Source organism: Phacochoerus africanus, chromosome 10 (assembly GCF_016906955.1).
Source record: "Phacochoerus africanus isolate WHEZ1 chromosome 10, ROS_Pafr_v1, whole genome shotgun sequence".
In the NCBI taxonomy this organism is placed as follows: Eukaryota; Metazoa; Chordata; class Mammalia; order Artiodactyla; family Suidae; genus Phacochoerus; species Phacochoerus africanus.
In genome coordinates, this window is record NC_062553.1 from 122101515 (window position 1) to 122126451 (window position 24937).

Genomic DNA, 24937 nt, shown 5'->3' on the forward strand with positions numbered 1-24937 from the left:
CCCAGCTGTCCCGTCTGACTATAAGGAAAAATGGATCACGGTCAAGTTAGCTCCAACTCTTAGGGCGTTTTCTAGAGATTTTCCGACGAACCCAGGATTCAAAGCACTTAGTGTAGTAGGAGGAGCTCCAAGACTCAGGCCCCCCCGCTCTTTCAGGACGCTGAGCACGCGGGGCGGAGCTAGTGGGGAAGACTTGCGGCTCAGTACGCATGCTCAGGGCTTGGGAGAGGCGCTTTGACCTCTCTCCTAGAAACTTCCGGGTGGAGAGAAATGGGCGGAGTCAAGACCGGAAGCACAGGGGCGGGCGTTTCCTCATTAAGCTCGTCCCTTAAGATGAGCGCTTTGGCTCGCGGTTGGTGAACGGATGGTTGTGCGGGACGGCTCATCTCACTCCTAAACAATTTTCTGCAGGGCTAGAAATCAACCTGGGGTAAATCTGACGTTAACGAGCAAGTGGGGCGATTGTCTCTAAGGTAGCTGCTCCATTTAACGCAAGTTCTTCCTGGGCCTCCAGAGATGGTTGACGGCTTCCTTTGGCTCCACGTCTCTGCTAGCCGTCTAGTTTTTACCATTGCGGCCGCGCCCCGTTCCCCACCCCCATGCCATTATGTACGATCGGGCTCCTCGCTTGCTTAGATTGGCTGAAGGTGGCAGCACTGAGGATCATGTGGGTCCTGGATCCTACCAGGTACCTTTCCTGAAGCAGCAGGCAACAGGTAAGATGTAGGTAGGGAAAGGCAAGCCTTCTGTGATAGGCGCCTCACTTCCAGCCTGCTCCTCTTCTGTGTGCCTGAGGAAAGCATAGTAGCATCACTTCAAAAGTATAGCAGCATGAAGTAGGCAGGGAAGATGCTGTCCTTATTTCACAGATGATAACTAGTAAAATAAATTTGTCCCTTTAAAAAATTATAATTGATTTACAGCGCTGTGTCAATTTCTGTGGTACAGCATAGTGATCCAGTAAATTTGTCCCATTTCACAAGGCCAGTAAGCCAATGGTGAGGACTTTTGATTCTACAATGGTTGTGTACATCATTCTTTAAATTATACAGGTGACATCTAGGATTTCGATTTCCTTGATTTGGCTATGAGTCTCCAAATCATGTGTACTTCTCACCGCCTTCTTTTTTTTTTTTTTTTTTTTCCGAAATCCTGCCTGCCTCACACACCATTCCTAACTAGCCAGAGAAACATTCATTAGCTAAGATATAACTTTAAAATTTTTGTTTTGCAATATTTTTAAAAGATAGTCCCATGTGTTTTTTTCTGGTAGATGTTTCTTATCTGCCCATACCCATCTTCTCTTTAAACATACTTTATAAGAGTTTTATTCATCCCACATTCTGTAAAGAAAAGCTATACTCTTGAGAGGTAGTGGGAATGGATAATTTATTTATTTTTGTCTTTTTGCCTTTTCTAGGGCCGCACCGGTGGCATATGGAGGTTCCCAGGCTAGGGCTCTAATCGGAGGTGCAGCCACCGGTCCATGCCCGAGCCACAGCAACGTGGGATCTGCCAGATCTGAGCCGCCTCTGCAACCTACACCACACAGCTCACTGCAACTCTAGATCCTTAACCCACTGAGCAAGGCCACGGATCGAACCGAAACCTGGTTCCCAGTAGGATTCGTTAACCACTGAACCCTGACGGGAACTCTGGGAATGGATAACTTAAATAATTATTTGCTCTCTTTGTTTGCAGCTAGTGACTAGGGGTAACTTTTAGTACACACTTTCAATTTGCTTTTTATAATCTCATGATTTTTGTGGGGCTTAGTACTGTCCAAATTGTTTTTTTTCCCCTTGTTAGCTTGCATTTTTCCCTATTCCCACACTATTTCTATATTTTTAAATAAGTGCCAGGATCCATTACTCTGTTGACATGACTGTTGAGTTTAAGGTATTAGGTTAATTTAGGTTTCTTTGGATGGAATACAGATTTGTCATTGTTTTAATCTTTCACTGCTTTTCAGCATCTGCTGTTGATATCAATGTCCTTGGAACTTATTACATATCCAAATTTAATGCAGCTGACTTGTAAGCATTAACTCCCTACCAATCTGTTACCAATGACCACCCAAAATACTTTCACTTAGAATACTTTTCAATCCTTATTTTATTTTATTTTTTTGTCTTTTGTCTTTTTGTTGTTGTTGTTGTTGTTGCTATTTCTTGGGCTGCTCCCGCGGCATATGGAGGTTCCCAGGCTAGGGGTTGAATCGGAGCTGTAGCCACCGGCCTACGCCAGAGCCACAGCAACGCGGGATCCGAGCCGCATCTGCAACCTACACCACAGCTCACGGCAACGCCGGATCGTTAACCCACTGAGCAAGGGCAGGGACCGAACCCGCAACCTCATGGTTCCTAGTCGGATTCGTTAACCACTGCGCCACGACGGGAACTCCCTTATTGTATTTTGACACAAATGACCACTGTCTTTTTAGAAATATTTCTTACCCCGGTATCTGTAACATCATCATTTTTTTCCTGGTTCTTTTTACACCTGTTGTCTTGGAACAGCCTGATACATGTTAGGATCTAATAAACATGGGTTAAATGCTGAATCAAGGTATCATTTTCACCCTCTCCAACCAACCCTCCATAGTCTTCTTTAAAGGTTTTTATTTTTATAAACATCTTTTAAATGTTTACACCAGTTCTTTGCATGTTGCTCTTCTCATGTTTACTTCCTCATTCAAATCCATAGCTTCAACCACTATTTTCTGATTCTGTGACTCCCAGAACAGTCTTTAGACATACAGGTGATTCACATCTCTAAGATGAACTTTCTCCACATGGTAAGGCCTTTGCCTTGCCAATTCCTTTTTTTGGACATGACTACCTGGGTGGTTCCTAGCATCTGATATTTCAAATATCTAAACTTAGCATTTTTCACACCGTTACTGGCCCCTTTGAAAACATTTTTGTCAGTCAATTACAAACTTAAAAATTTTTTTTTATGGCCACACCTGTGGCATATCCAAGTTCCCAGGCCAGGGGTTGAATCTGAGCTGTAGCTTCGACCTATGCTGCATGTACAGCAACTCTGAATCTTTTAACCCCATACACAGAGATCAAACTCAACTTGCATCTCCACAGCCACCAGAGCTGCTGCAGTCAAATTCTTAACCCCTTGTGCCATGGTGGGAACTCCAGTCAGTTATAAACTTTAAGCTTTGGAGCTATTAGAAACTTCCTTTTCTCTTCCCAGTGATCATTAAGACCTATTGGTTCTTTCTTAGTACCTTTCAAACTAGTTTCCTTTCTCCTTTTACTCCCCTTGACTGACTTTGGGCTTTATTATTTCTATTCTGAAATAAACCAGTAATATATTACTGATTTCCCTCTACTTCAGTATCTAACTTCTGTCTTATGGCTAATGTGATATTTCTAAGATATAATTATGGTATTTGCTTAAAAATTCCTTTTAACACCAAGGTTAAAATCTGAACTCCTTAACATGGTGAGGATCATGATCTGATCCCTGACGTGGTCTCTCATTTTACCTGATCTTTCCAGGCACTCACACCTATACCAACACTTAACATACACATCAGCAATTTCAACTCTCAGTTATCTATACATTCATGGTCACTCACCTCTATGCCTTTGTACCTGCTGCTACCTTTGCTGAATAAGCTCTCTCTTCCTTTTTTACCTGGCTAATTCCTACTTATTTTTGAGCCTCAGCTAAAGTTAAGGTGTCTCTGACTCCACCCTGTCTCAGGTCTTTCTTCTTTGACTCCTTAATGACTTGAAGTACTTTGATACTATGTTGTAATGATGTCTTTACTTACCTGGATGCCTCACAAAAATGTGAGACACTTGAGGGCAATAACCATGATCTCTACTGTGTTATTCTCAGTTTCTAGCTCAATACCTTAATACATAAGTGCTTAATTAAAAAAAAAAACAGTAATTTTTGAAATACAGTTAAAAAATATAATGAGTTACACATGGCAGAATTTAAAACTCTTATAACTTGACTTGTGTGACCCCTGCTTAGAGATCAGTAATTAGAGTGTTGAAAGGCCCTTCTTTTACTGTTTTGTAGTTGACCTATGATGGCAACAAGGAAATTCCATATTGGGAACCTTGAGCAGCTGCAGCCTGTAGAATCCTGTTTAAGCAATACTTGGCAGTGACATGTGATAATAATAATAATAAATAGAAGGTATAGCTGTCTCTTTAGTCATTTCTCTACAGAATTCCCTGGCAAGATATTTAAAAGTAGCTATTATCTCTTTCCAAGGTACAATCTACTTTACCCCTCTTTAAAATCGGTAACACACTGGACTATGCAGACGTATATACAGTCATTTCATTTAGGGGTCAGGTAAATTTTGTAGAGTATGATATAGAACGAGCAAATGTTGAGACTTTATGTAATTTACTTTTTACTTTGATTTATAAAAGAGTCCTTAAAAGAACCTCACAAGTAAAGTGTAGATACTCTTTCATTCCCAGCCTTTCTCTCCTAATTATCATCACCCCCTTACTGTAACCAGCTTGGTCAGTCCTCCAGTGCATTGCCCTTGTATTTTTCTCAGGAAATTCTTTGTACATTAATTCGTAAGTGTCATTGCCTCAGCTTTTGTCCATTAGGGGGACTCTTTTCTACCCAGGACTCGTAGTCTCAAAGGAATAGGGACTGAGCTGCTCTGATTTTGTGAGTGGAGGATAACTCCAGATTGATGAGATCTGTTCCTGATTTTCTCACAAATTATCTGAGAAGCAAGCAAGTCTTGTCTCATTAAAGCAAATTGTTCCCATAGATGACTAGCCTCGTAAAATAGGACTAAAAAACATAGTCCTTTTAATAGTGTGACTGCTCCTGACATTTTTTTATGCTAAAGAGTATTTCATTGCTTTTTGAGCTTGATTTACATAATAAATGGTACCTCATGTTAGCATATATTGGTTATCTCTATTGGTTTTATATTAGTTGTCCAAGCTGGGGAACACTGGCTCCTTAATATATTCTTTGCCAAATTTCTTCTTTAATGGGAAGCAGTTTTATCTGCCACAGAAGCATGAGCTGTCCATGGTCTTATACTCATGGCTATGAGCTTATGCTAGCAATAATGATGTTATCTTATTAGCCATTCAGAATTTAGGGAGACCATTTCAGGGAGCACAAACTATATTTAAGTTAAAATTAAAAAAAAATATGTATGTGATTGCTGTAAATGTTGATGTCCCTGAAGATGAGTATATGTCTCAAAGATCTGGTTAGTTGCTCTTATGTGAAGAGTGCCCTTCTTGCTTTGTAACTGTAGTTGTGGCTATAGAACTTGTCCTTTATCCACATGCTGCCCACCTGCTTTCTCAGAGAACAAGACTGACTTTTATTGCTTCGTGCCAGTCTGATTTATCTTTTGCTGTTGGTACCTCAAGCTTACTATATCTCACATTGAACCTCTTTCTTCTCAAATCTTATCCTCTCCTATATCCTTCATTTCTTCTTTCTGCCTGACAGTTTATCATTTGTTGTTGCAGTGTCACCTGTCAGTATATTCATATGTCCCATATCAAGCTTTTATCTTTCATTCCACCAACTCTAAAGGGCCAGAACCCTCTTTTCCTGTATTTCATACCTTAGTTATTTGTAATGTAATTATTTGTTTATTCACCTGCATTTTTGAGGCACTATTTGAGGCCCCTCTTTGAGGCCAGGGTCTTAGCTTATTCATTATTGTACCCTCACTGCTTCTCTCTGACACATAATAAAGCATTCAGTATTGCTGAATGGATGATTAAAGTGTGGCTTAGCGTGTCACCTGTCAATTCCATATTTATTGCTTAACGTGTAGGGCAGTATGATAGTGAGACCAACCATCCTTGTTTATCTAGGAATGTCCTGATTTTAGCAATGCAAGTCCTGTGTCCTGGGCTAATCAGGATAGTGTGTCACCCTAACTAGCATTGGGCCTACAATTACGAGTAAAAAAGAAAAATCCATTATGGAGCTTATTAGGATAAACATTTTCATTTTCTCGTGGTTTTACTTGAGCTCAATATTTCATATAAACTTTTAACCTACTGATGAAAGATTCTATGTGATTAATATTGGCAAACTTCAGTGGAGATTTTATGAATACTGGTTTTATTGAAACATAAGGCTATGGTATCTTGTCTTTTTTTCAGTTTTATATGAATTTCAGTATTTTTCAGTTAATTTTGTATTTGTTTAGGTAGATTCAGTTAGAATTTCTGCCATGTTCTGATGACAGCTGCCTCAGAACTAGCCTGAGCTTTGCTTTCCTAGTTTTCATGTCTATCTCACATTACCTCAGTGTCTGTATGAACCTAAGTTTTAAAAAATACACCATTAATTGTGAGATGAAATAATTATGCAGAAACTGTCATAAAATATAAATATACAACTTAAAAAGTGAATACTCAAGTAAAAGAATATAGCATTGAAAAATTTTCCATTTCAATCATCACCCTTTCCCTTTCTCCAACAGTTAAGTACTCTTCTAATGTTTATAGCAATCACTTCCTTGCTTTTCTTAATGGATTAATAAGCCATGTTGGGAGTTCCCATCATGGCTCAGTGGTAACAAACACAACTAGTATCCATGAGGATGCATGTTTGATCCCTGGCTTTGCTGAGTGGGTTAAGGATCTGGTTTTGCTGTGAGCTGTGGTGTAGGTCACAGGTGCAGCTCTGATTCGACCCCTAGCCTGGGAACCTCCATATGCTGCAGATGCAGCCCTTAAAAAAAAAAAAAGAAAAAAGAAAAAACCCCAATAAATTACATTGATGAAATTACCCCTTTATCATGATGACTACATCTCTTATCCCTGGTATTCCTTGATCTAAAATCTGCTTTGTCTGATTTTAATTTAGTCACTCCACCTTTCTTTGATTCAGGGATATGTGGTATATCTTTTCTCATCCTTTTATTTTTTTTTTAACCTCTGTGTCTTTATGTTTTAAGAGGGTTTCCTATAGATACCATAAAGTTGTGTCTTGCTTTTTTTTTTGCCCAATATGGCAACCTCTTCTCTTTAAATATATGTTTATTACTTTTCCATTTAATTACCAATATTGTTGTGTTTAAATTCACTCTCTAGCTTTTTATTATCTATTTATCTCACATTTTTTTTGTTTCTCTTTTCTTCTTTCCCTACCATAGTTGAATGATTTGAATTTTTTTTAATGGTTCCATTTTTTTATCTCCACTATTGGTTTACCAGTTATACTTCTATTTTATTTTTAGTGGTCGCTCTCGGGTTTACAATATACATCTCTAACTTATTATAGTCTACCTCTAAATAATATTGTATTACCTCATGTTGTACTGCTTAAAATATGCTTCCATTTTCTCCATCTCATCCTTTGTGCTACTGTGGCCATATATTATACATAGTAGTGCCATAGTAAATTGAAATTATTTTTCCTTTGAACAAGTCAATTATTATTATTATTTTTTTTGTCTTTTGTCTTTTTGTTGTTGTTGTTGTTGTTGTTGCTATTTCTTGGGCCGCTCCCGCGGCATATGGAGGTTCCCAGGCTAGGGGTCTAATCCGAGCTGTAGCCACCGGCCTACGCCTGAGCCACAGCAACGCAGGATCCGAGCCGCGTCTGCAACCTACACCACAGCTCACGGCAACGCCGGATCCTTAACCCACTGAGCAAGGGCAGGGACCGAACCCGCAACCTCATGGTTCCTAGTCGGATTCGTTAACCACTGCGCCACGACGGGAACTCCAAGTCAATTATTTTTTAAAGTGATAAAGAATTGAGAAAAATATCTTTTACTAACCCACATAAAATTAGTTGTTAATCCCATACAGTGTACTTCTCTCTTTCTTTTCTTTTATTCTCTTCTCTTTTCCTTTCTTTCTTTTTAGACCTGTGCTTGCGGTGTTGCCATGAGCTGTGGTGTAGGTCACAGGCTTGGTTCAGATCCTGTGTCGTTGTGGCTGTGGCTGTGGCTGGCAACTGTAGCTCCAATTCGACCCCTAGCCTGGGAACTTCCATATGCCACAGGTGCGGCCCTAAAAAGCCGAAAAAAAAAAAAAATTCTTACTAGCCCAGATTTGCAATCTTTTAAACTGTGCTAATTATCACTATAAATCCTCATAGCGTACGTTTTCCTTAGGTGTACAAGAGTCTCACAAGCTTTGAGTCCTCACTTTTATTACCTGTTGAATATAGCTGCTCTATTTTCTCCTATTTCCTCTTTAATATCTATTGTGCTTAAAATATGCTCATTTTCTTGAAAATTTTTATCAATTATTCAGTAGACTAAGTCTGTATACTAAGTTTACTGAGTGTGTCTAATCTTATGACTATATTTTGGATTTATAAACCTTTGTTTGGAATCAGGCAATCAAGAAATATTTACTGAGTGCCAACCATGTACGAAAGCAAGGAGACATCATTAATTACTTGCTCTCTGCTCACTTCCATTTATCTAGGCTCTCTCTATAAATTTGTATATGCTATTCTCTATACATAATATATATTTTGCCAAAAATATAAAGTTGTGGTCTCCTGAGGATGAAAATATTTATCAGCTAAATATAACTGCCATTTTTCATCCCAACCAAATATGCTTAGGAGAAAAAAAGACTTTTTTCTTGAGGCATCTGTTCTGTTATTTAGTAAGTCCAGTTCTGTAGGTTCTTATATTTAATATATATTGATACAAATTCTGCTTACATAGAATTTTGAAATGCAACAACTTCTCTGGCTAGACATTAGTTCTGTTAAGATAATCTCAGCAATTGAGGTTACAAAATGATTTTATACATTTTGAGTGCTTTTGCTCTGAAATAATTAGAATCCTATCTTATCTGCCAGTGATATGATTTTATTTTTATAGGTGGATACGCACCATTCCTTTCTTTGGCTGCCAGAGAAAGTACTTTGACTGTTGCCTCTAACACTGAGAAAGCCGTTCCAGGTCCCGGACACTATAATGTTTCAGAAGTACAGGTAAATTTATAATAATTATAATTATCTGGGTTAATAAAAAAATCATACTTTCTTCTATTGGACTAACATGCCATTTGTCATATTTTCTTTTCTTTTCATATGATCTTCTTTTACCTTTCAGTCTATATTTTGCAACTAGAATAAGAAAGATGAATATGTTCAGTTGATTGTCTGGTTGGATGTTTGTCATTATTCTCTATGTGGTATAATACATAAAACTTTGTTACATGCTTTATGGTCCTTGAAACTCCTGAATAGGAGAATGGGACTGTTGAATGAATTAAGGCCCATAAAGTTTGTACCGATGGGCAAAATATGTAGAATAAGGATGGCAATAGAGTGAAGGAATTGGTTTGTGTGCCATACTCTAAAGCTATAGCTGTTATTATTGTCACCTGTACAATTCTATACAGCCTCCAGGGTGTGTGACCTAAGTATCTTCTATAGTTGGTTCGTGTTCAGAAACAGTGGCTGTAACTCCAATATCTTCATAATCATTAACATTAAATTTTACCCATTTCACATAAATTTTGCAGTCACACATAATGACGCCTCACTGGCCCCAGCAGACCTTTATCTCCCCTGTTGGAAGTCCAAATCCAGTCATCGACACCTTAATTTTTGCATTAGACTTTCTAAATTTTGATGGCAATGATTCTACCAGTTAGGGGACTTTTCTTTTCTTTTTTTTACGGCTGCACCTGTTGCATATGGAAATTCCCAGGCTAGAGGTCAAATTGGAGCTGCAGCTGAGGCCTACGCCACAGACACAGCAACAGCGGATCCCAGGTGCATCTGCGACCTACAAGACAGCTTGCGGCAATGGTGGGTCCTTAACCCACTGAGGGAGGACAGGGATTGAACCTCACAGAGGCTGCGCCAGTTTCTTAAACCTACTAAGCCACAGTGGGAACTCCCAGTTAGGGGATTTTTAGTTGCAAGTAATAAAATAGATTTTTAAGACAGATACTATGTTTATAATAAATTTATAGGTAAGGTACTTGGGTGGCTCAAAGACTTGTAAGTAGAATTGAACACATCTTAAAGAAGGATAGGACTAAGACAATTCTAGGTGTTTAAGTAGTAAGCACTTCTGTATCATTCAATGGAACATTTATTAGATGACTTAATTCTATAATTTCCTTCCATTTTTTTATGTGTGACACCACTCAAAATTAAAATTCCCAGTAGTTAGAATCTGATTGGGCCGGGGTTATTACCCACCCACACCTGTAATTCCCATGTCAGGGATTCCTACATTTGCAAGTTCCTTTAACATTACAAAGTATAGGGGAAGTATGATTGTCCCAATGGTGGGGACAATTTACTATTATGAGCAATAATAGAAGGGCTACTGGAATTCCCATTGTGGCTCAGCGGTAATGAACCTGACTAGTATCCATGAGGATGTGGGTTCGATCCCTGGTTTCACTCAGTGGGTTAAGGATCTGGCGTTACAACAAGCTGTGGCATAGGTCACAGATGTGGCTCGGATCTGGCATTACTGTAACTGTGGTGTAGGCAGGCAGTTGCAGCTCTGGGAAACTTTCCTATGCTGTGGGTGTGGCCCTAAAAAAAAAAAAAGAAGGGACAGATAAAACAATAGATTTCCATTACATTTCATCCTTGACTTCTCAGTTCTCTCTCATGCACACACCATATATACACTTCTTCCTATACATATAGTTTAATAAGTGCAACTAATTCATGTAAAAATTTCAAGTTTACCTTCCCAGAAGGAGTCTAGCTTCTGCCTTCAAAGATGGTTTTACAGTGTCACTACCAAATGAATCCTGGATCTCTAGATTAAGGCTATTTCTTCTCTTGTTCTTTCACATTCGTGTTTCATTATTCTTCAATTTATAGATTCAATGGTAAATATAACATAAGCTATTATAAAGAATTGGTTATGCTCTGGAGCTAGACTACCTAGATTCAAAATCTGTCTCTGCCACTTAACTAGCTGGGAGACTTAATTTTAACCACTTAATCTCTTTGGGCTTTAGTTTCCTCATCTGTTAAGTATGGGTAATAACTTGGTAGGCTTTTCTAAGGATTAAATATATCAATGTGCATTTATTTATTTTTATTTTTAATTTTTTTTTGTCTTTTTCAGGGCCGTACCTGTGGCATATGGAGGTTCTCAGGCTAGGGGTCTAATTGGAGCTACAGCTGCTGGCCTATGCCAGAGACACAGCAATGCCAGATCTGAGCTGCAGCTGCGACTTATACCACAGCTCACAGCAATGTTGGATCAATGTGCATTTAGAATAGTGCCTCATTATAGTGTGACATTAGATAAATTTTAACCATTATTAGTTTTGCCATTTTACTTTTTTTTATTTTTTATTTTATTTTTATTTATTTATTTATTTATTTATTTCCATTTCTTGGGCTACTCCCGTGGTATATGGAGGTTCCCAGGCTAGGGGTCCAATCTGAGCTGTAGCTGCCAGCCTACGCCACAGCTATAGCAACTCGGGATCCTAGCCACATTTGCAACCTATACCACAGCTAGCAGCAACGTCAGATCCTTAACCCACTCAACAAGGCCAGGAATCAAACCCGCATCCTCATGAATACTAGTTAGGTTTGTTACCTCTGAGCTTCAGGGAGAACTCCTTCTTAGGCTTATATCTTAAACCTTTAAATGAACTTGCTCTCAGCATTGTCACTGGGTTTTAGGAGGCTCTGTAGTGTGGTGCTCCATCTCGTCACACTATTCTTAGTTCTCATTAGTCCTGTTTCTCAGTCCTGGTCAAGGTTAATACCCCAACCAATACACAGACGTTCTTATTTTGTCTTCTGCTTGGTAGCATAAAGAACTGGAATGGCCAGTTGGTGCTTTCAACTTCTAACTCAGGAGAACATGTCTTGCTTTTCCCTGCGGTCTTAAAACTTCCAGAAAACTAAAGCCTAGAGCACAAAGAGCCAGACATTCAGTAGAGGGTCATTAGATGTCATCATTAGATGTGTCACTCCTGCTTCCACTCCATGGCTCACAGACCAGATTAGCATATCATGAACGTATGGGCTTGCTACTTCTACCAGTATTTTCTTTGTTGTGCCTGCCATGTAGCTTCAGTATTCCAAGAGGAAATGTAGTGCAATACATAACAGGTAGATGTCAAACTTGTTAAATGTGACAAGTATCAGGATGTGGGAGTATTATTTAATATTAATACTGATTTTAGAAAGTTCCACATGTAAAATAGAATGAAGTGCAATTTAAGTCAAATTTTATTCTGTTCCAAGTTGGGTACATTTCCTGGATATCAAAAATAAGAAATTAGGAAATGTGCATTTTTGCGTAATGAATGATCTAAGAAAAAGAGTTCTCCACTTTTCTTCTTAAAACTTTGAACTCATATCAGGAGAAGATTGATTTCTTTGGTTAAAAAAATGACTTGTTGTTTATTTATTCTGTTGCTAAAGATTTTTTTTTTGGTAGTTTTGGGCTAAATTTCTTGTAGAACTTTTAGAAGGTCAATAAGTGTGAATTTAAGAATGGGAGAAAATAGTTTCAAATGATGCAACCGACAAGGGATTAATCTCTAGAATATATAAACAACTTACACAACCCAACAGCAAAAAAGCCAATCAATCAATGGAAAAATGGGCAAAAGACCTGAATAGACATTTCTCCAAAGAAGATATACAGATGGCCAACAAACACATGAAAAAATGCTCAACATCGCTGGTTATAAGAGAAATGCAAATCAAAACTACCATGAGATATCACCTCACACCAGTCAGAATGGCCATCATTAATAAATCCACAAATAACAAGTGCTGGAGGGGCTGTGGAGAAAAGGGAACCCTCCTGCACTGTTGGTGGGAATGTCAACTGGTACAGCCACTATGGAGAACAGTTTGGAGATACCTTAGAAATCTATACATAGAACTTCCATATGACCCCGCAATCCCACTCTTGGGCATCTATCCGGACAAAACTCTACTTAAAAGAGACACGTGCACCCACATGTTCATTGCAGCACTATTCACAATAGCCAGGACATGGAAACAACCCAAATGTCCATGGACAGATGATTGGATTCGGAAGAGGTGGTATATATACACAATGGAATACTACTCAGCCATAAAAAAGAATGACATAATGCCATTTGCAGCAACATGGATGGAACTAGAGACTCTCATACTGAGTGAAATGAGCCAGAAAGACAAAGACAAATACCTTATGCTATCACTCATAACTGGAATCTAATATCCAGCACAAATGCCTATCTCCTCAGAAAAGAAAATCATGGACTTGGAGAAGAGACTTGTGGCTGCCTGATGGGAGGGGGAGGGGGAGGGAGTGGGAGGGATCGGGAGTTTGGGCTTATCAGACACAACTTAGAATAGATTTACAAGGAGATCCTGCTGAATAGCCTTGAGAACTTTGTCTAGATACTCATGTTGCAACAGAAGAAAGGCTGGGGGAAAAATGTAATTGTAATGTATATATGTAAGGATAACCTGACCCCCTTGCTGTACAGTGGGAAAAAAAAAAAAGTGTGAATTTATCATACTATTTGAAAAATAAATTCTGTTTCATTTAAAATAGCTGAATTAGGAAGTGTGTTTGCAATGTGACATAGGCTATATATTAATTCTCTAAATTATTAATACATTAGATGATAAAGGTATAATCTTAATGGAAATTAATGCAAGTATTTAAAAACCTTATTTTTTATACTTTTCTTTTGGAGGTTGAAATGTTGCTTTTTTATCAGCAATTCGTAAATATTATTTGAGACTTCAAGTGAAATTTTAAGAAACTGAAAATATGGAATATAGTTGTGAAGGCATTTCTCTGTAAAAATACAGAATACTTGAGGCTTTTATAAAAGCAGAACATTTGGGAGCTGACACTCTGAACCCCAAATTGGTCTTCTCTGTTACTTCTGTTCATGGTTATTTCGCTTTGGTTATGATTGTGACCATTATTCCAAAGTTGAGGGTGGGGTGAGCTTTAATTTTTGCCTTTACAGTTCTTGGCTAGTTATAGGCAAAATAATTTCCTTTGCTATCTTTAGCATATCTGAAGTATGTTAACTTCTTTCAAAGGGAGGTTTGCTTGGTAGAAAAGAAAATAAAGGAAATTAAGAAAATTAAAAAAAGCGGAAGAATCAAATTTACGTGATTGAACCATGACTGTTTATTGAAACTAGTTATGATGGAATTTTATTTGAATTAATTGACAATTAGCCAGTTGATAAATTTCTGATTCTAGAGAATCCAGATAAGTGACATGGAAAGCCATGGAGGATTCCTTCCAGGACTCTCTCTGCAATAATCCAAGTTTAAAACTAATCTGAGCATAAAATTAAGCTGTTGCCAATAAAATTGCATAAATCTCTCTTTATTCATGAAAATAATTAAGCCTAAGCAATCTCGGAAGGTTTGCTTTTTCCATGCAATATGAGTATTTTTAGCTCATTTTAGAGGTATAAATTCTCCAGGGGCCTGTAAACACAGACATGCACTCTTTATTTTTGCTCTACAGTTTTGGAGATTCTTCTGTCTTTGATTGCTATTTTAAAACTGAGTATTGTATTCTCTTAGAATTTTCAAAGTATGGTAAATTTTATTTTGAGTTCACTGTTAAAACTGACGGGTGTAACTGTCCTCTTATTATCCTCTCTCATTAGAGAACTGTCTTCAGTCAAAACTCTCAGACTGAGTTTTAAAACTAGTAATACTTATATTAATATGTAATATTTAAAAGTGTTTATTTCATGTTTTCCTCTCCGATTTAGTATAATATAAAAGGAGGCCAGAGTCTGCAAAACCGGGAAGAACGTTTTAAGAAGTTTATTTCAGATGGTCCAGGACCAGGAAGCTATGCTCAGTCTTACCCTGGAACATTACATGTCACGAACAGGAAAATACTAGCGGCTCAAGAGCATCCTCAGTCAGTATGTTGCTATTTTGAATCATGCTTCTAATGACTTTTTTTTAAGTTAAAATATAGTAAATGTTTTCTAAAACATTAATTTTATGTGATAAGCACATTTTAAAAACTTACTATTAAAATTAGTAGGTGTATTAGTATCCATATTATAGTTTATAATTAAATGAATACTCAAAATTTATAAACTTTAGATTTTTTTTTTGTCTTTTTGCCTTTTCTAGGGCCGCTCCCGTGGCATATGGAGGTTCCCGGGCTAGGGGTCTAATCAGAGCTGTAGCCACTGGCCTACGCCAGAGCCACAGCAACGTGGGATCCGATCCGAGTCTGCAACCTACACCACAGCTCACGGCAATGCCAGATCCTCGACCCACTGAGCAAGGCCAGGGATCAAACCTGAAACCTCATGGTTCCTAGTTGGATTCATTAACCACTGCACCATGACGGGAACTCCAAACTTTAGTTTTTAACTGTATTAACATTTGACTTAATTTTTGCTTTTGATAAATCCTTAATCACTTCCAGTGTCTATGGTGAGCAGAAAGTAAGGGACACTTAAAAAAATACCTGAGTGGTTTATGTTTCTATACAGAGGAAGCTTTGTGTTATGTATTGTTAATAATATAGTGAAATTTAAAACATGACTCCTGAAATTAAAGAAGCTTAAAATTTAGGTTTTATGTACATAAATTGTTACTAATGAAAGATGATATGTGACAGGGGCTAAGTGAATGATCATGTGATTAAATGCCATAGGAATTTAAAGGACTTCTGTATTATGGGAAAGTATAATTTGTAGAGGCTTTATTGAGGAGGTTGGCTTTGAAGAATAGGGTTGACATTTATTGGAGAACTCCATGAGCGAAAGCAGAGGCATGGAGAACTCCATGAGCAAAAATAGAGGCCTGGAGAACTCCATGAGCGAAAGCAGAGGAGTGAGATCTTATGGAGGACAATGAGGAGATTATTTTGACTGGAGTGAAAAATTTGTGTAGGAGACTAGCAGGTGATATGTTTGGGAAGGTACACTGGTGTTATAAAATGAATATTTTTTTTACAAAAAAGACCATCCTTTTTGGAATAAGTTATATAATTTAGCAGATTTTAGTCATAGCTTAGAGTAGTTCCCTTTCCTTTTATCATAACTCCTTCACATAGCTCATATTAATTAAATTTTAATCAGTTCTTTGTTTAGGAGAATATATTTTAGGGCTAAGTTCTCAGTTAAATAATGTCAGTGTAATGACAATGAGGTTGAGGTTTATAAGTGTATTTAAATAACTATCAGCACTTTCAAGTGTGGGGACAAAGTCAGTGGTTATTTACTCATGCAGGTGTTTATGAGATATTTTTTGGCTGTGTATACTAGACATAGTGCTAGGCACTGATAATACATAGAAGACAGATTACTGATCCCCGGGATCTAATTTTAACTGGGAATCAATGAATCAAATTTGGTACAAAACAGTTGATGAAATGCTGTTTTTAATAAACATATAATGAAATTTTTACTAGTAGCCCAGCATAGAGATTTTTTGGCAGGAATAGGGATATCACAATCAACCTGGATCTTGAAAAAGGATTCACTGAGTTAGAAAGAATTGGAAAAGGCACTGCAGGTGAAGAAAACTGCATGAATAAAAACATTGACATATTTAAGGCATCGTATGTTCAGGGAAGGACAAAGTTCTTTGGAATATTTGGAGTTTAGGATCAAAGAAGTAGGAATAGAGGGTGGAGAAGGAGGTTGGGGCTTCACTTTGGAAAGTCTCAACATCATGAAAATAATTTCTAAAAATAGTGAGTGGAGGGGAAGCCATTCGATACTTTGCTGTTTCAATTTGGTAATGTCTCATATGTATCACTACTTAATAGTTGTCTCTAATGACCGAAAAAGTAAAATTCTGCCAGTGATAGTATGTTTAAACAGTTGTACACTGGGCACCTGGTGCACTCAACTACAGCATTTATTTATTTATTTATTGTCTTTTTAGGGCCGCACCTGTGGGATATGGCATATGGAGGTTCCCAGGCTAGGGGTCGAACCAGAACTGTAGCTGACAGACTACACCACAGCCACAGCAATGCAGGATCCGAGCCTCGTATGTGCCCTCTACCACAGCTCATGGCAACGCCAGACCCTTGACCCACAGAGCGAGGCCAGGGATCCAACCCGAATCCTCATGGATGCTAGTCAGGTTCATTAACCACTGAGTCACGTCGCGAACTCCACCTATAGCATTTATTTAAAAAACTACAGAGGAGTTCTTGTTGTGGCTCAGCAGTTAATGAACCCGACTAGTGTCCATGAGGATGTAGGTTTGACCTCTGGCCTCACTCAGTGGGTTGAGGATCCGGCGTTGCCATGAGCTGTGGTGTAGGTCACAGATGAGGCTCAAATCCTGCCTTGCTGTGGCTGTGGTATATTTTGTTAGCTATAGCTCCAGTTCAGCCGCTAGCCTGGGAACTTCCATATGCCTTGGGTGCAGCCCTAAAAAAAAAAAAGGACCAAAATAAATTAAAAAATTTAAAAAATACAAAACTACAGAGAATCAATATATTCTTAATAAGAAATTTTTCAGATAACTAACTCATTTAAATGCCAGTATTTTATTTGATGTATTTTATACTAGTATTTCTAATATGTATTACTCCTACTTGTTTTTAAGTTATAAATTATTTTACATTAAAGGAAATTTTTCTAAAAGGATAATCACCTGAAAGCTTCTGACTCTAATGTTGATAATTCTGTTAATTTTTTGCATACCTCGTTTCCGTATCAAGTCGTATATGTATACAACTTTATGCACTTATATGTAGTTTTACATAACTTATATAGCTATAGTCATAAATTCAGGAGTTACCATTGTGACTCAGTGAGTTACCAACCCGACTAGTATCCGTGAGGGCATGGGTTCAATCCCTGGCCTTGCTCAGTGGGTTAAGGATCTGGTGTTGCAGTGAACTGTGGTGTAGGTTGCAGATGCGGCTCAGATCTGGCAGTGGCATAGGCTGGCAGTTGCAGCTCCGATTGGCTCAGATGTGGCTCAGTGAGTTACCAACCCGACCAATCCGACTAGTGATCTGTGGTATAGGTTGCAGATGCGGCTCAGATCTGGCAGTGGCATAGGCTGGCAGTTCCAGCTCCGATTTGACCCCTCGCCTGGGAACTTCCATATGCCGTGGGTGTGGCCCTAAAAAGCAAATGTGAAATAAAATTAAAAATAAATAAATTCAATTTTATTTTTTATATTTTTATTTCCATTTAGCATTCTATCATGGACATTTTCCTTGCTACATGGTCTGCAAAATTAGGATATTTATATAGGGCACTGGTAAGATGGAGATAGATCAGGAGCTGGGAAGGAGTGAAGCCAGGAAATGTTAGAGAAAAATATAAAGTTTCTTTTTGCCTGGCAAAACCTATGATAGCATAGCACAAGAAACCACTTTGAACTGCTGATCATCCATGTGACTAGAGGAATGAATGCCTATTATTGGAATCAGTTATACTTTCCTAAGCAAGCTAAATAACTGAGCCAAGTAAGAGAGATTCCTTGCCTTTAAAAGTGGCTTTACTATTAGTCTTGTTTATATTATAGTATATCTTACTATTTAATGTAGCCTGGTTAAATGTGGGTTTATATTATGAGGTAAGACTTGAATTCATTCTTTTTTTTTTTGGTCTTTTTGCCATTTCTTGGGCCGTTCCCACGGCTTATGGAGGTTCCCAGGCTAGAGGTCGAATAAGAGCTGCAGCCACAGGCCTACACCACAACCACAGCAACGGGGGATCCGAGCTGTGCTTGCAACCCGCACCACGCCTCTTGGCAATGCTGGATCCTTAACCCACTGAGCAAGGCCAGGGATTGAACCTGCATCCTCGCAAATACTAGTTGGGTTTGTTAACCACTGAGCCACAGTGGGAACTCCTACTTTTACAAATGTTTTTGACTTATATTATAAAACTCATCAAGTCAATACTTAATAGTTGTATTTTAGGTTTTTTTTTTTGTCTTTTTGTCTTTTCTAGGGCTGCACCCTTGGCATATGGAGGTTCCCAGGCTAGGGGTCTAATTGGAGCTGTAGCCATCGGCCTACGCCAGAGCCACAGCAATGCAGGATCCGAGTCGAGACTGATCTACACCGCAGCTCATGGTAGTGCCAGATCCTTAACCCATTGACTGAGGCCAGGGATCGAACCCACAATCTTATGATTCCTAGTTGGATTTGTTAACCACGATGGGAACTCCCCAGTAGCTGTCTTTTAGTAAATGTTAATGTTTGGCTCTTTACCCCTTCTCTTGTCTTTGAGTAAATTATATATACATATATATATTTTTTTCTTTCTTTCTTTTTTTTTTTTGCAGAAAATTTCAAGGGCACTTACAGTTTCCAGAAGTGTTTATGTTCCTTCAATTCCTTCTTGTGGACAGTCATATGGTTATCATATTAATGAGGATGACAGTATCATAAAACACTTTCCACCAGCTAGTGATGGCACACTGGGTCCAGCATACTATAAACCTCAATTTGTAAGTATAATACATTTCACATTGACAATTGGAAGACTGTTTATGGTTATACAAGTCTTAGTTAATGTAACAAATGGACCCAGTAACAAATAGATTCCTAAATCCCAGTGGCTTAATGCAACAGAAATTCTTTTTTTCCTCCTTCAAATGGGCATTTCTTGTTGATAAGAGACCTTTCTCCATGTAGAGGGTCAGGAGCTCCGACTTATTCCATTCCTCTTATTATCGCATCCAAGGGTTTGGAGTCATCTGTATGCAGCTGGCAGAAGGGGAAAGAGGACAGAGGACTTCTGGGGGGGTTTTGCAGATCAGGCCTGGGAGTTAAAGTGCATGGAAGTTTAGGCACATGGACCCCCCCTCACTGCCAAGGAACCTGGGAAATACAGTGTAACTCTGCCCAGTAGAAAGAAGAAAAACATTTAACTTACTAAAAGTCTCCTCTACAATGTATAAGCCTATGCAGTACGTAGGTATTCTTTGCCTGAATTTGAAAGGGAAAAATTTTTATTTATAAAAGGATTTGAATCTGATAGTATAAGGATAATTTATTTCACAAAGGAGTGTGAAAAAAGATAAGGAGCTTCTCTCTGATTAAAATATACAACAGAATGTAGCAGATGCAGTTCATCCAGGTTTTGAATTTTAAACTTGACCGGAATCGAACAGAAATTTCATTCAGTTGAAATGTGTGAGTTATCCATGAACATAGGTATGTCTGGTTTTCCTTATTTCCAAGACTGAAGTACATAGTGCTTTGAATCTGTTATATTTTTGTACTTTTATGAGATCTGGAAGAAGTAATCTTAGGAACGTAGGAAAAATGTAGTTTATTTAAGGAGAGTCTGAGGGACACCTTAGTCAAAGAAAAGACACTCTCAGGACTTGGCTCGATTACTTTACTCTGATTACTCTCTAGTCTTTTGTTTGTTTGGACGTGTCTTTTGTTTGGATGTGTCTCCATCTTTGGATTTTGCCTCAAGCACCTTTTAAAACCATTTGGTATTTGACAATAGGTATACGGGGGCATTTGGGGGCCTTAGATGCTTTGACTTGTTAAGTTTTTTTTTCCTAAAATATTTTTATTGTAATTTATATAACTGCACATAGACTAGTACAAACTTCAAAACAGATACCCATGTACTCACCATCACATGTAACACATATTAAAATTTTTCACATTTGAATTATCTATATTTTAAAATAAATATATTATTACTATTATTACCCTACCCAGTTTCCCTACTTCCTTTCTTCTTCCTTTGCCAAAAAAACCAGTTAATCTTTATTACATATTAATAACAATATATATTGTTGTATGATTTAAAATATTTAAGTAAATGGTATCATCTGGTACATAGGTTGCTGCTGTTTCACTTAATGTTATATTTTTAAGATTTAATTATATCAATATATTAGGTATAATTTATTCATTGTTTCCAGTCAGTGATTTTCTTTTTTAAAAAAATAATTCTAAATTTTGAAAAAAATTTCAGATTGGTAGAAAAGTTACAAGAATGATACAAATAATTCTTACATATCTTTCAGCAGTTAACATATTTCTTTCTGCAGTTAACACTTTATCACGTTTGCTTTACAGTTTCACCCCTATATATTTATATTCTAACTAAGCAGAATACATTTGAGACATGATGTCCCTTTACTCCCAAATATGTTGTAAAATTTTTGAGAACAAGGATTTTCTTTTAAATTTTTTTTTTGTCTTTTTAGGGCCTCACCTGTGACATATAGAGGTTCCCAGACTAGGGGTCGAATCTGAGCCATAGCCGTTAGCCTATACCACAGCCACAGCAACCCTGGATCCGAGCCGCACCTGCAACCTACACCAGCTTGCAGCAGTGCTGGAACCTTAACCTTCTGAGTGAGCCAGGGATCAAACCTGCATCCTCATGGATACTAGTTGAGTTCTTAACCTGCTGAGGCACAATGGGAGCTCCAAGAATTTTCTTTTATAACCACAGTGTAATTACCAAAATCAGAAAAAATTCTTTCATAGACTACTATTACCTCATCTATAGATATTTATTTAAAAAACATTGCTAAATATCTCAATGATATTCTTTAAAAAATGAGTTTTGGTCCAGAGTCCAATCTAATATTACATGCTGCATTTACTTGTTGTGTCTCTTTAGATTCCTTTAATTAGAAACATTTCTTCAGTCTTTCTTTGTCTTATGTAACCTTGACTTTTTGAAGAGCACAGACCATTTATTGTGTAGATTATGTTTCAATTCTGGATTTGTGTATATTTTTTCATGATGAAGATAAATTTATATATTTTGGCAGAAATGCTACATTTGTGATGTATCCTTCTCAATGTACTTAAAGAGGCATAGGATGTTTACTAATCTTGTAACTGGTGATATTAATTTGAGGTGGTGTCTTCCAGTTTTATCTACAATAAAGTTACTATTTTTTTAAAGTTTATAAATATTTTGGATAAGTTACTAAAAAATGAGTAGTTATCTTATTCCTTATTAAACTCTCACCTATTAGCTTAACATCCATTGATGATGCCTGAATCAATTTTACTGTGATGTTTATCAAATGGTAATTTTCTAATTCTGTATTTTCTTTAACATTTATTTGTTGGCACTTTACTCTAAAGAACAGCTTTATCTTTTTTCTCATTTATTTGTATCAGTATGGGTTCAAGAATTCCTACTTTACTCCAAAGATTAGAATTTACCACTCTCATTATTTATTTTGAGGTTAAAACGATCTAATAATTTGACCCTTGAGAGCCTTTTCAATCTGCTCCTTGTATCTTTTTGACATATCTCCATCATTCTTTGAGCATTTCCTTACTTTCTGTCAAAATAAAATGTTCCAGGAGTTCCCGTTGTGGCACAGCAGAAACGAATCCAACTAGGAACCAGGAGATTGTGGGCTCGATCCCTGGCCTTGCTCTGTGGGCTAAGGATCCGGCGTTGCTGTGAGCTGTGGTGTAGGTCACAGACATGGTTCGGATCTGGTGTTGCTGTGGCTGTGACGTAGGCTGGCAGCTGTAGCTCTATTTAGACCCCTAGCCTGGGAAATCCATATGCCTCAGGAGCGGCCCTAAAAATTAATAAATAAATAAAATGTTCCAGGTTTATCTTATTTCCCGCCTACCCTAGCCTTGGAATCAGTCATTTCCTCAAGGAGACCAACTTCCTTTTAGTGGAAAATGATCTTTCAAAACAAGATCAGTACACTAGATACATGCATTGATGCTAAGGTATAATTGCTTCTAGGCTATCTTCCTATATACATGTAAAAATCTATACTTTTTTCTTATCTGTCTAATAGATAAATATCAAGTGTAGGCACAGTGGAAATGAACCTGACTAGTGTCCATGAGGATGTGGTTTTGATCCCTGGCTTCACTCAGTGGTTTGGGGATTTGGTATTGCCCTGAGCTGTGGTGTAGGTCGCAGATGTGGCTTGGACCCTGCGTTGGTGAAGGCTGACAGCTGTAGCTCCGATTCAACCCCTAGCCTGGGAACTTCCACATGCTGCGAGTGCAGCCCTAAAAAGCAAATAAATAAATAAATAAAAACTTTGCATATTTGTTTTCTCAAATTCCAATCCAACTCCACAGGTTTATTCCAATATTTCCTTTTCCACATTTGAACCCGCTTCTTCCACAATGAGAAACCGAGCTCCCATTATCCTCAGTATATTTACTTATTTGCTTAATCTTGTAAAACACTGAAAGTGGTTTCAGAATTGCTAACTTCAAACAGACTTGGAAAGGTACGAAGTTCTAAACTCTCTGTGCCCTTGAGTCTCTACACACACTTCCTTGAAGAAGTGGAAGCTAAGACAGACCTGTATGCTGCCGATTTGAGTGTTGAAGGTGTTCTCAACACATGCACAGAGCACGTCTGCAAAGGTTGGAGACTCATTAGTTCAAGGCATTAAGGAAACCTCTGTCTAACCATAACCTGACCAATCAGCTAACCAGGCCAAGACTTTAGTGGATGCACATGACAAAGAAAGCAGAATTTAGAGAATTATTCCAGGAAAATTACTAAACAACAAAATAATGACAAATCCTTGGAGTGGGAAGGAGATTCTGATTTTTCAGATGCCACATTATATTATCAAAGATACCCCGGTTTTTGAGAGTTCCCGTCATGGCACAGCAGAAACAAATCCGACTAGGAACCGTTAGGTTGCGGGTTCGATCCTTGGCCTTGCTCAGTAGGTTAAGGATCTGACATTTCCATGAACTATGGTGCAGGTTGCAGATGTGGCTTGGATCTGGCATTGCTGTGGTTGTGGCGTAGGCTGGCAGCAACAGCTCTGATTCAACCCCTAGCCTGGGAACTTCGGTATGCTCTGCGTGGGGCCCTAAAAAGACAAACAACAACATCCCCCCCCCCAAATATGCTGTCTCCCAAATTTCAATGAAGATTAAACTTACAGAAAGAAACCAAGTAGAAATTCTGAAATTGAAAATTATAATCATGGAAATGAAAAATTCACTAGAGGGATTCAGTAGTGGATTTGAACTGGAAAAAGAAAGAATTAAAAAACTTGAATACTAGTCAATTGATATGTAGCCTGACGAACAGAAAGAAAAAAAAATATGAAGAAAAATAAGCGTAGCATCTGAGACTTGTGGGACACTCTCAAGCATACCAACATATGCATAATGGGAGTCAAAGAAGGGGAGAAGCAAAAGGGGCAGAGAGAATATTTGAAGAAATAATGACTTGAAAACCTTCAAATTTGATAAAAAACTATCTATGTATGAAAAAGCTCAATGAATTCTAAATGGGATATATCACAATCAAACTGTTGATTATCAAAAACAATGAGATACCTTGAAAGCAGCAATGACAAGGAATCCCCAAGCAGGTTAACAGCTGACTTATCAGAAACCATGGAACATGGAAAGCATTGGTGTGATATATTCAAAGTACTGAAACAAAAAAAGCTTGCTAATCAAGAATTCTATAATCCACAAAACTATTCTTTGAGAATGAAGGCAAAATTAAAAACATTCCCAGATAAACAGAAACTGATAGGGTTTATCTCGTAAATCCTCTGAAAGAAACACTGAAGTCCTTCAGGCTGAAGTGAAAGTTCGTTAGATAACTTAAATTCTCTTTAAAGAATTGAAAGTCAGATGTAAAGATAAATACATAAGCTGGCATTATTTTATTTTTTGACTTGTAAATTCCCTTTTAAATGTACATTTATCATGGAACACACTAGAAATGATACAGTTGATGTTCACATAAAAATATTTTAAGACCCGATAGACTGCTCCACACTGTAGAAATTATGAAGAACCAGCTTACCTCTGATAAAATGGAGAGTAAGGATATTACAAGTTGTAAATATGTGTCCTGTTCACACGCTGAGAATTCCCAATTCTTACTACCTATAGTGTCTTTTGTCTCAAGAGTATTTTGCTCTTCCTCTCTATGCCATACCTGTTTTTTTGCTTTTGTTTTTGTCTTTTTGTCTTTTCTAGGGCTGCACCCCCGGCGTATGGAGGTTCCCAGACTAGGGGTCTAAACAG

General features: G+C 37.8%; 1 protein-coding gene across 1 annotated transcript in view; it reads left to right on the top strand.

The window, feature by feature from the left end:
• The first annotated feature begins 292 nt into the window (after positions 1 to 292).
• Positions 293 to 24937, top strand: part of STPG2 (sperm tail PG-rich repeat containing 2) — a 334050-nt gene continuing 309405 nt past the window's right edge. Inside the window, exons 1-4 of the mRNA XM_047798146.1 lie at positions 293 to 716; positions 8840 to 8952; positions 14715 to 14873; positions 19237 to 19401. Coding sequence (XP_047654102.1) covers positions 608 to 716; positions 8840 to 8952; positions 14715 to 14873; positions 19237 to 19401 — 546 coding nt within the window. The 5' untranslated portion in view covers positions 293 to 607. The remainder of the gene's footprint in view (positions 717 to 8839; positions 8953 to 14714; positions 14874 to 19236; positions 19402 to 24937) is intronic.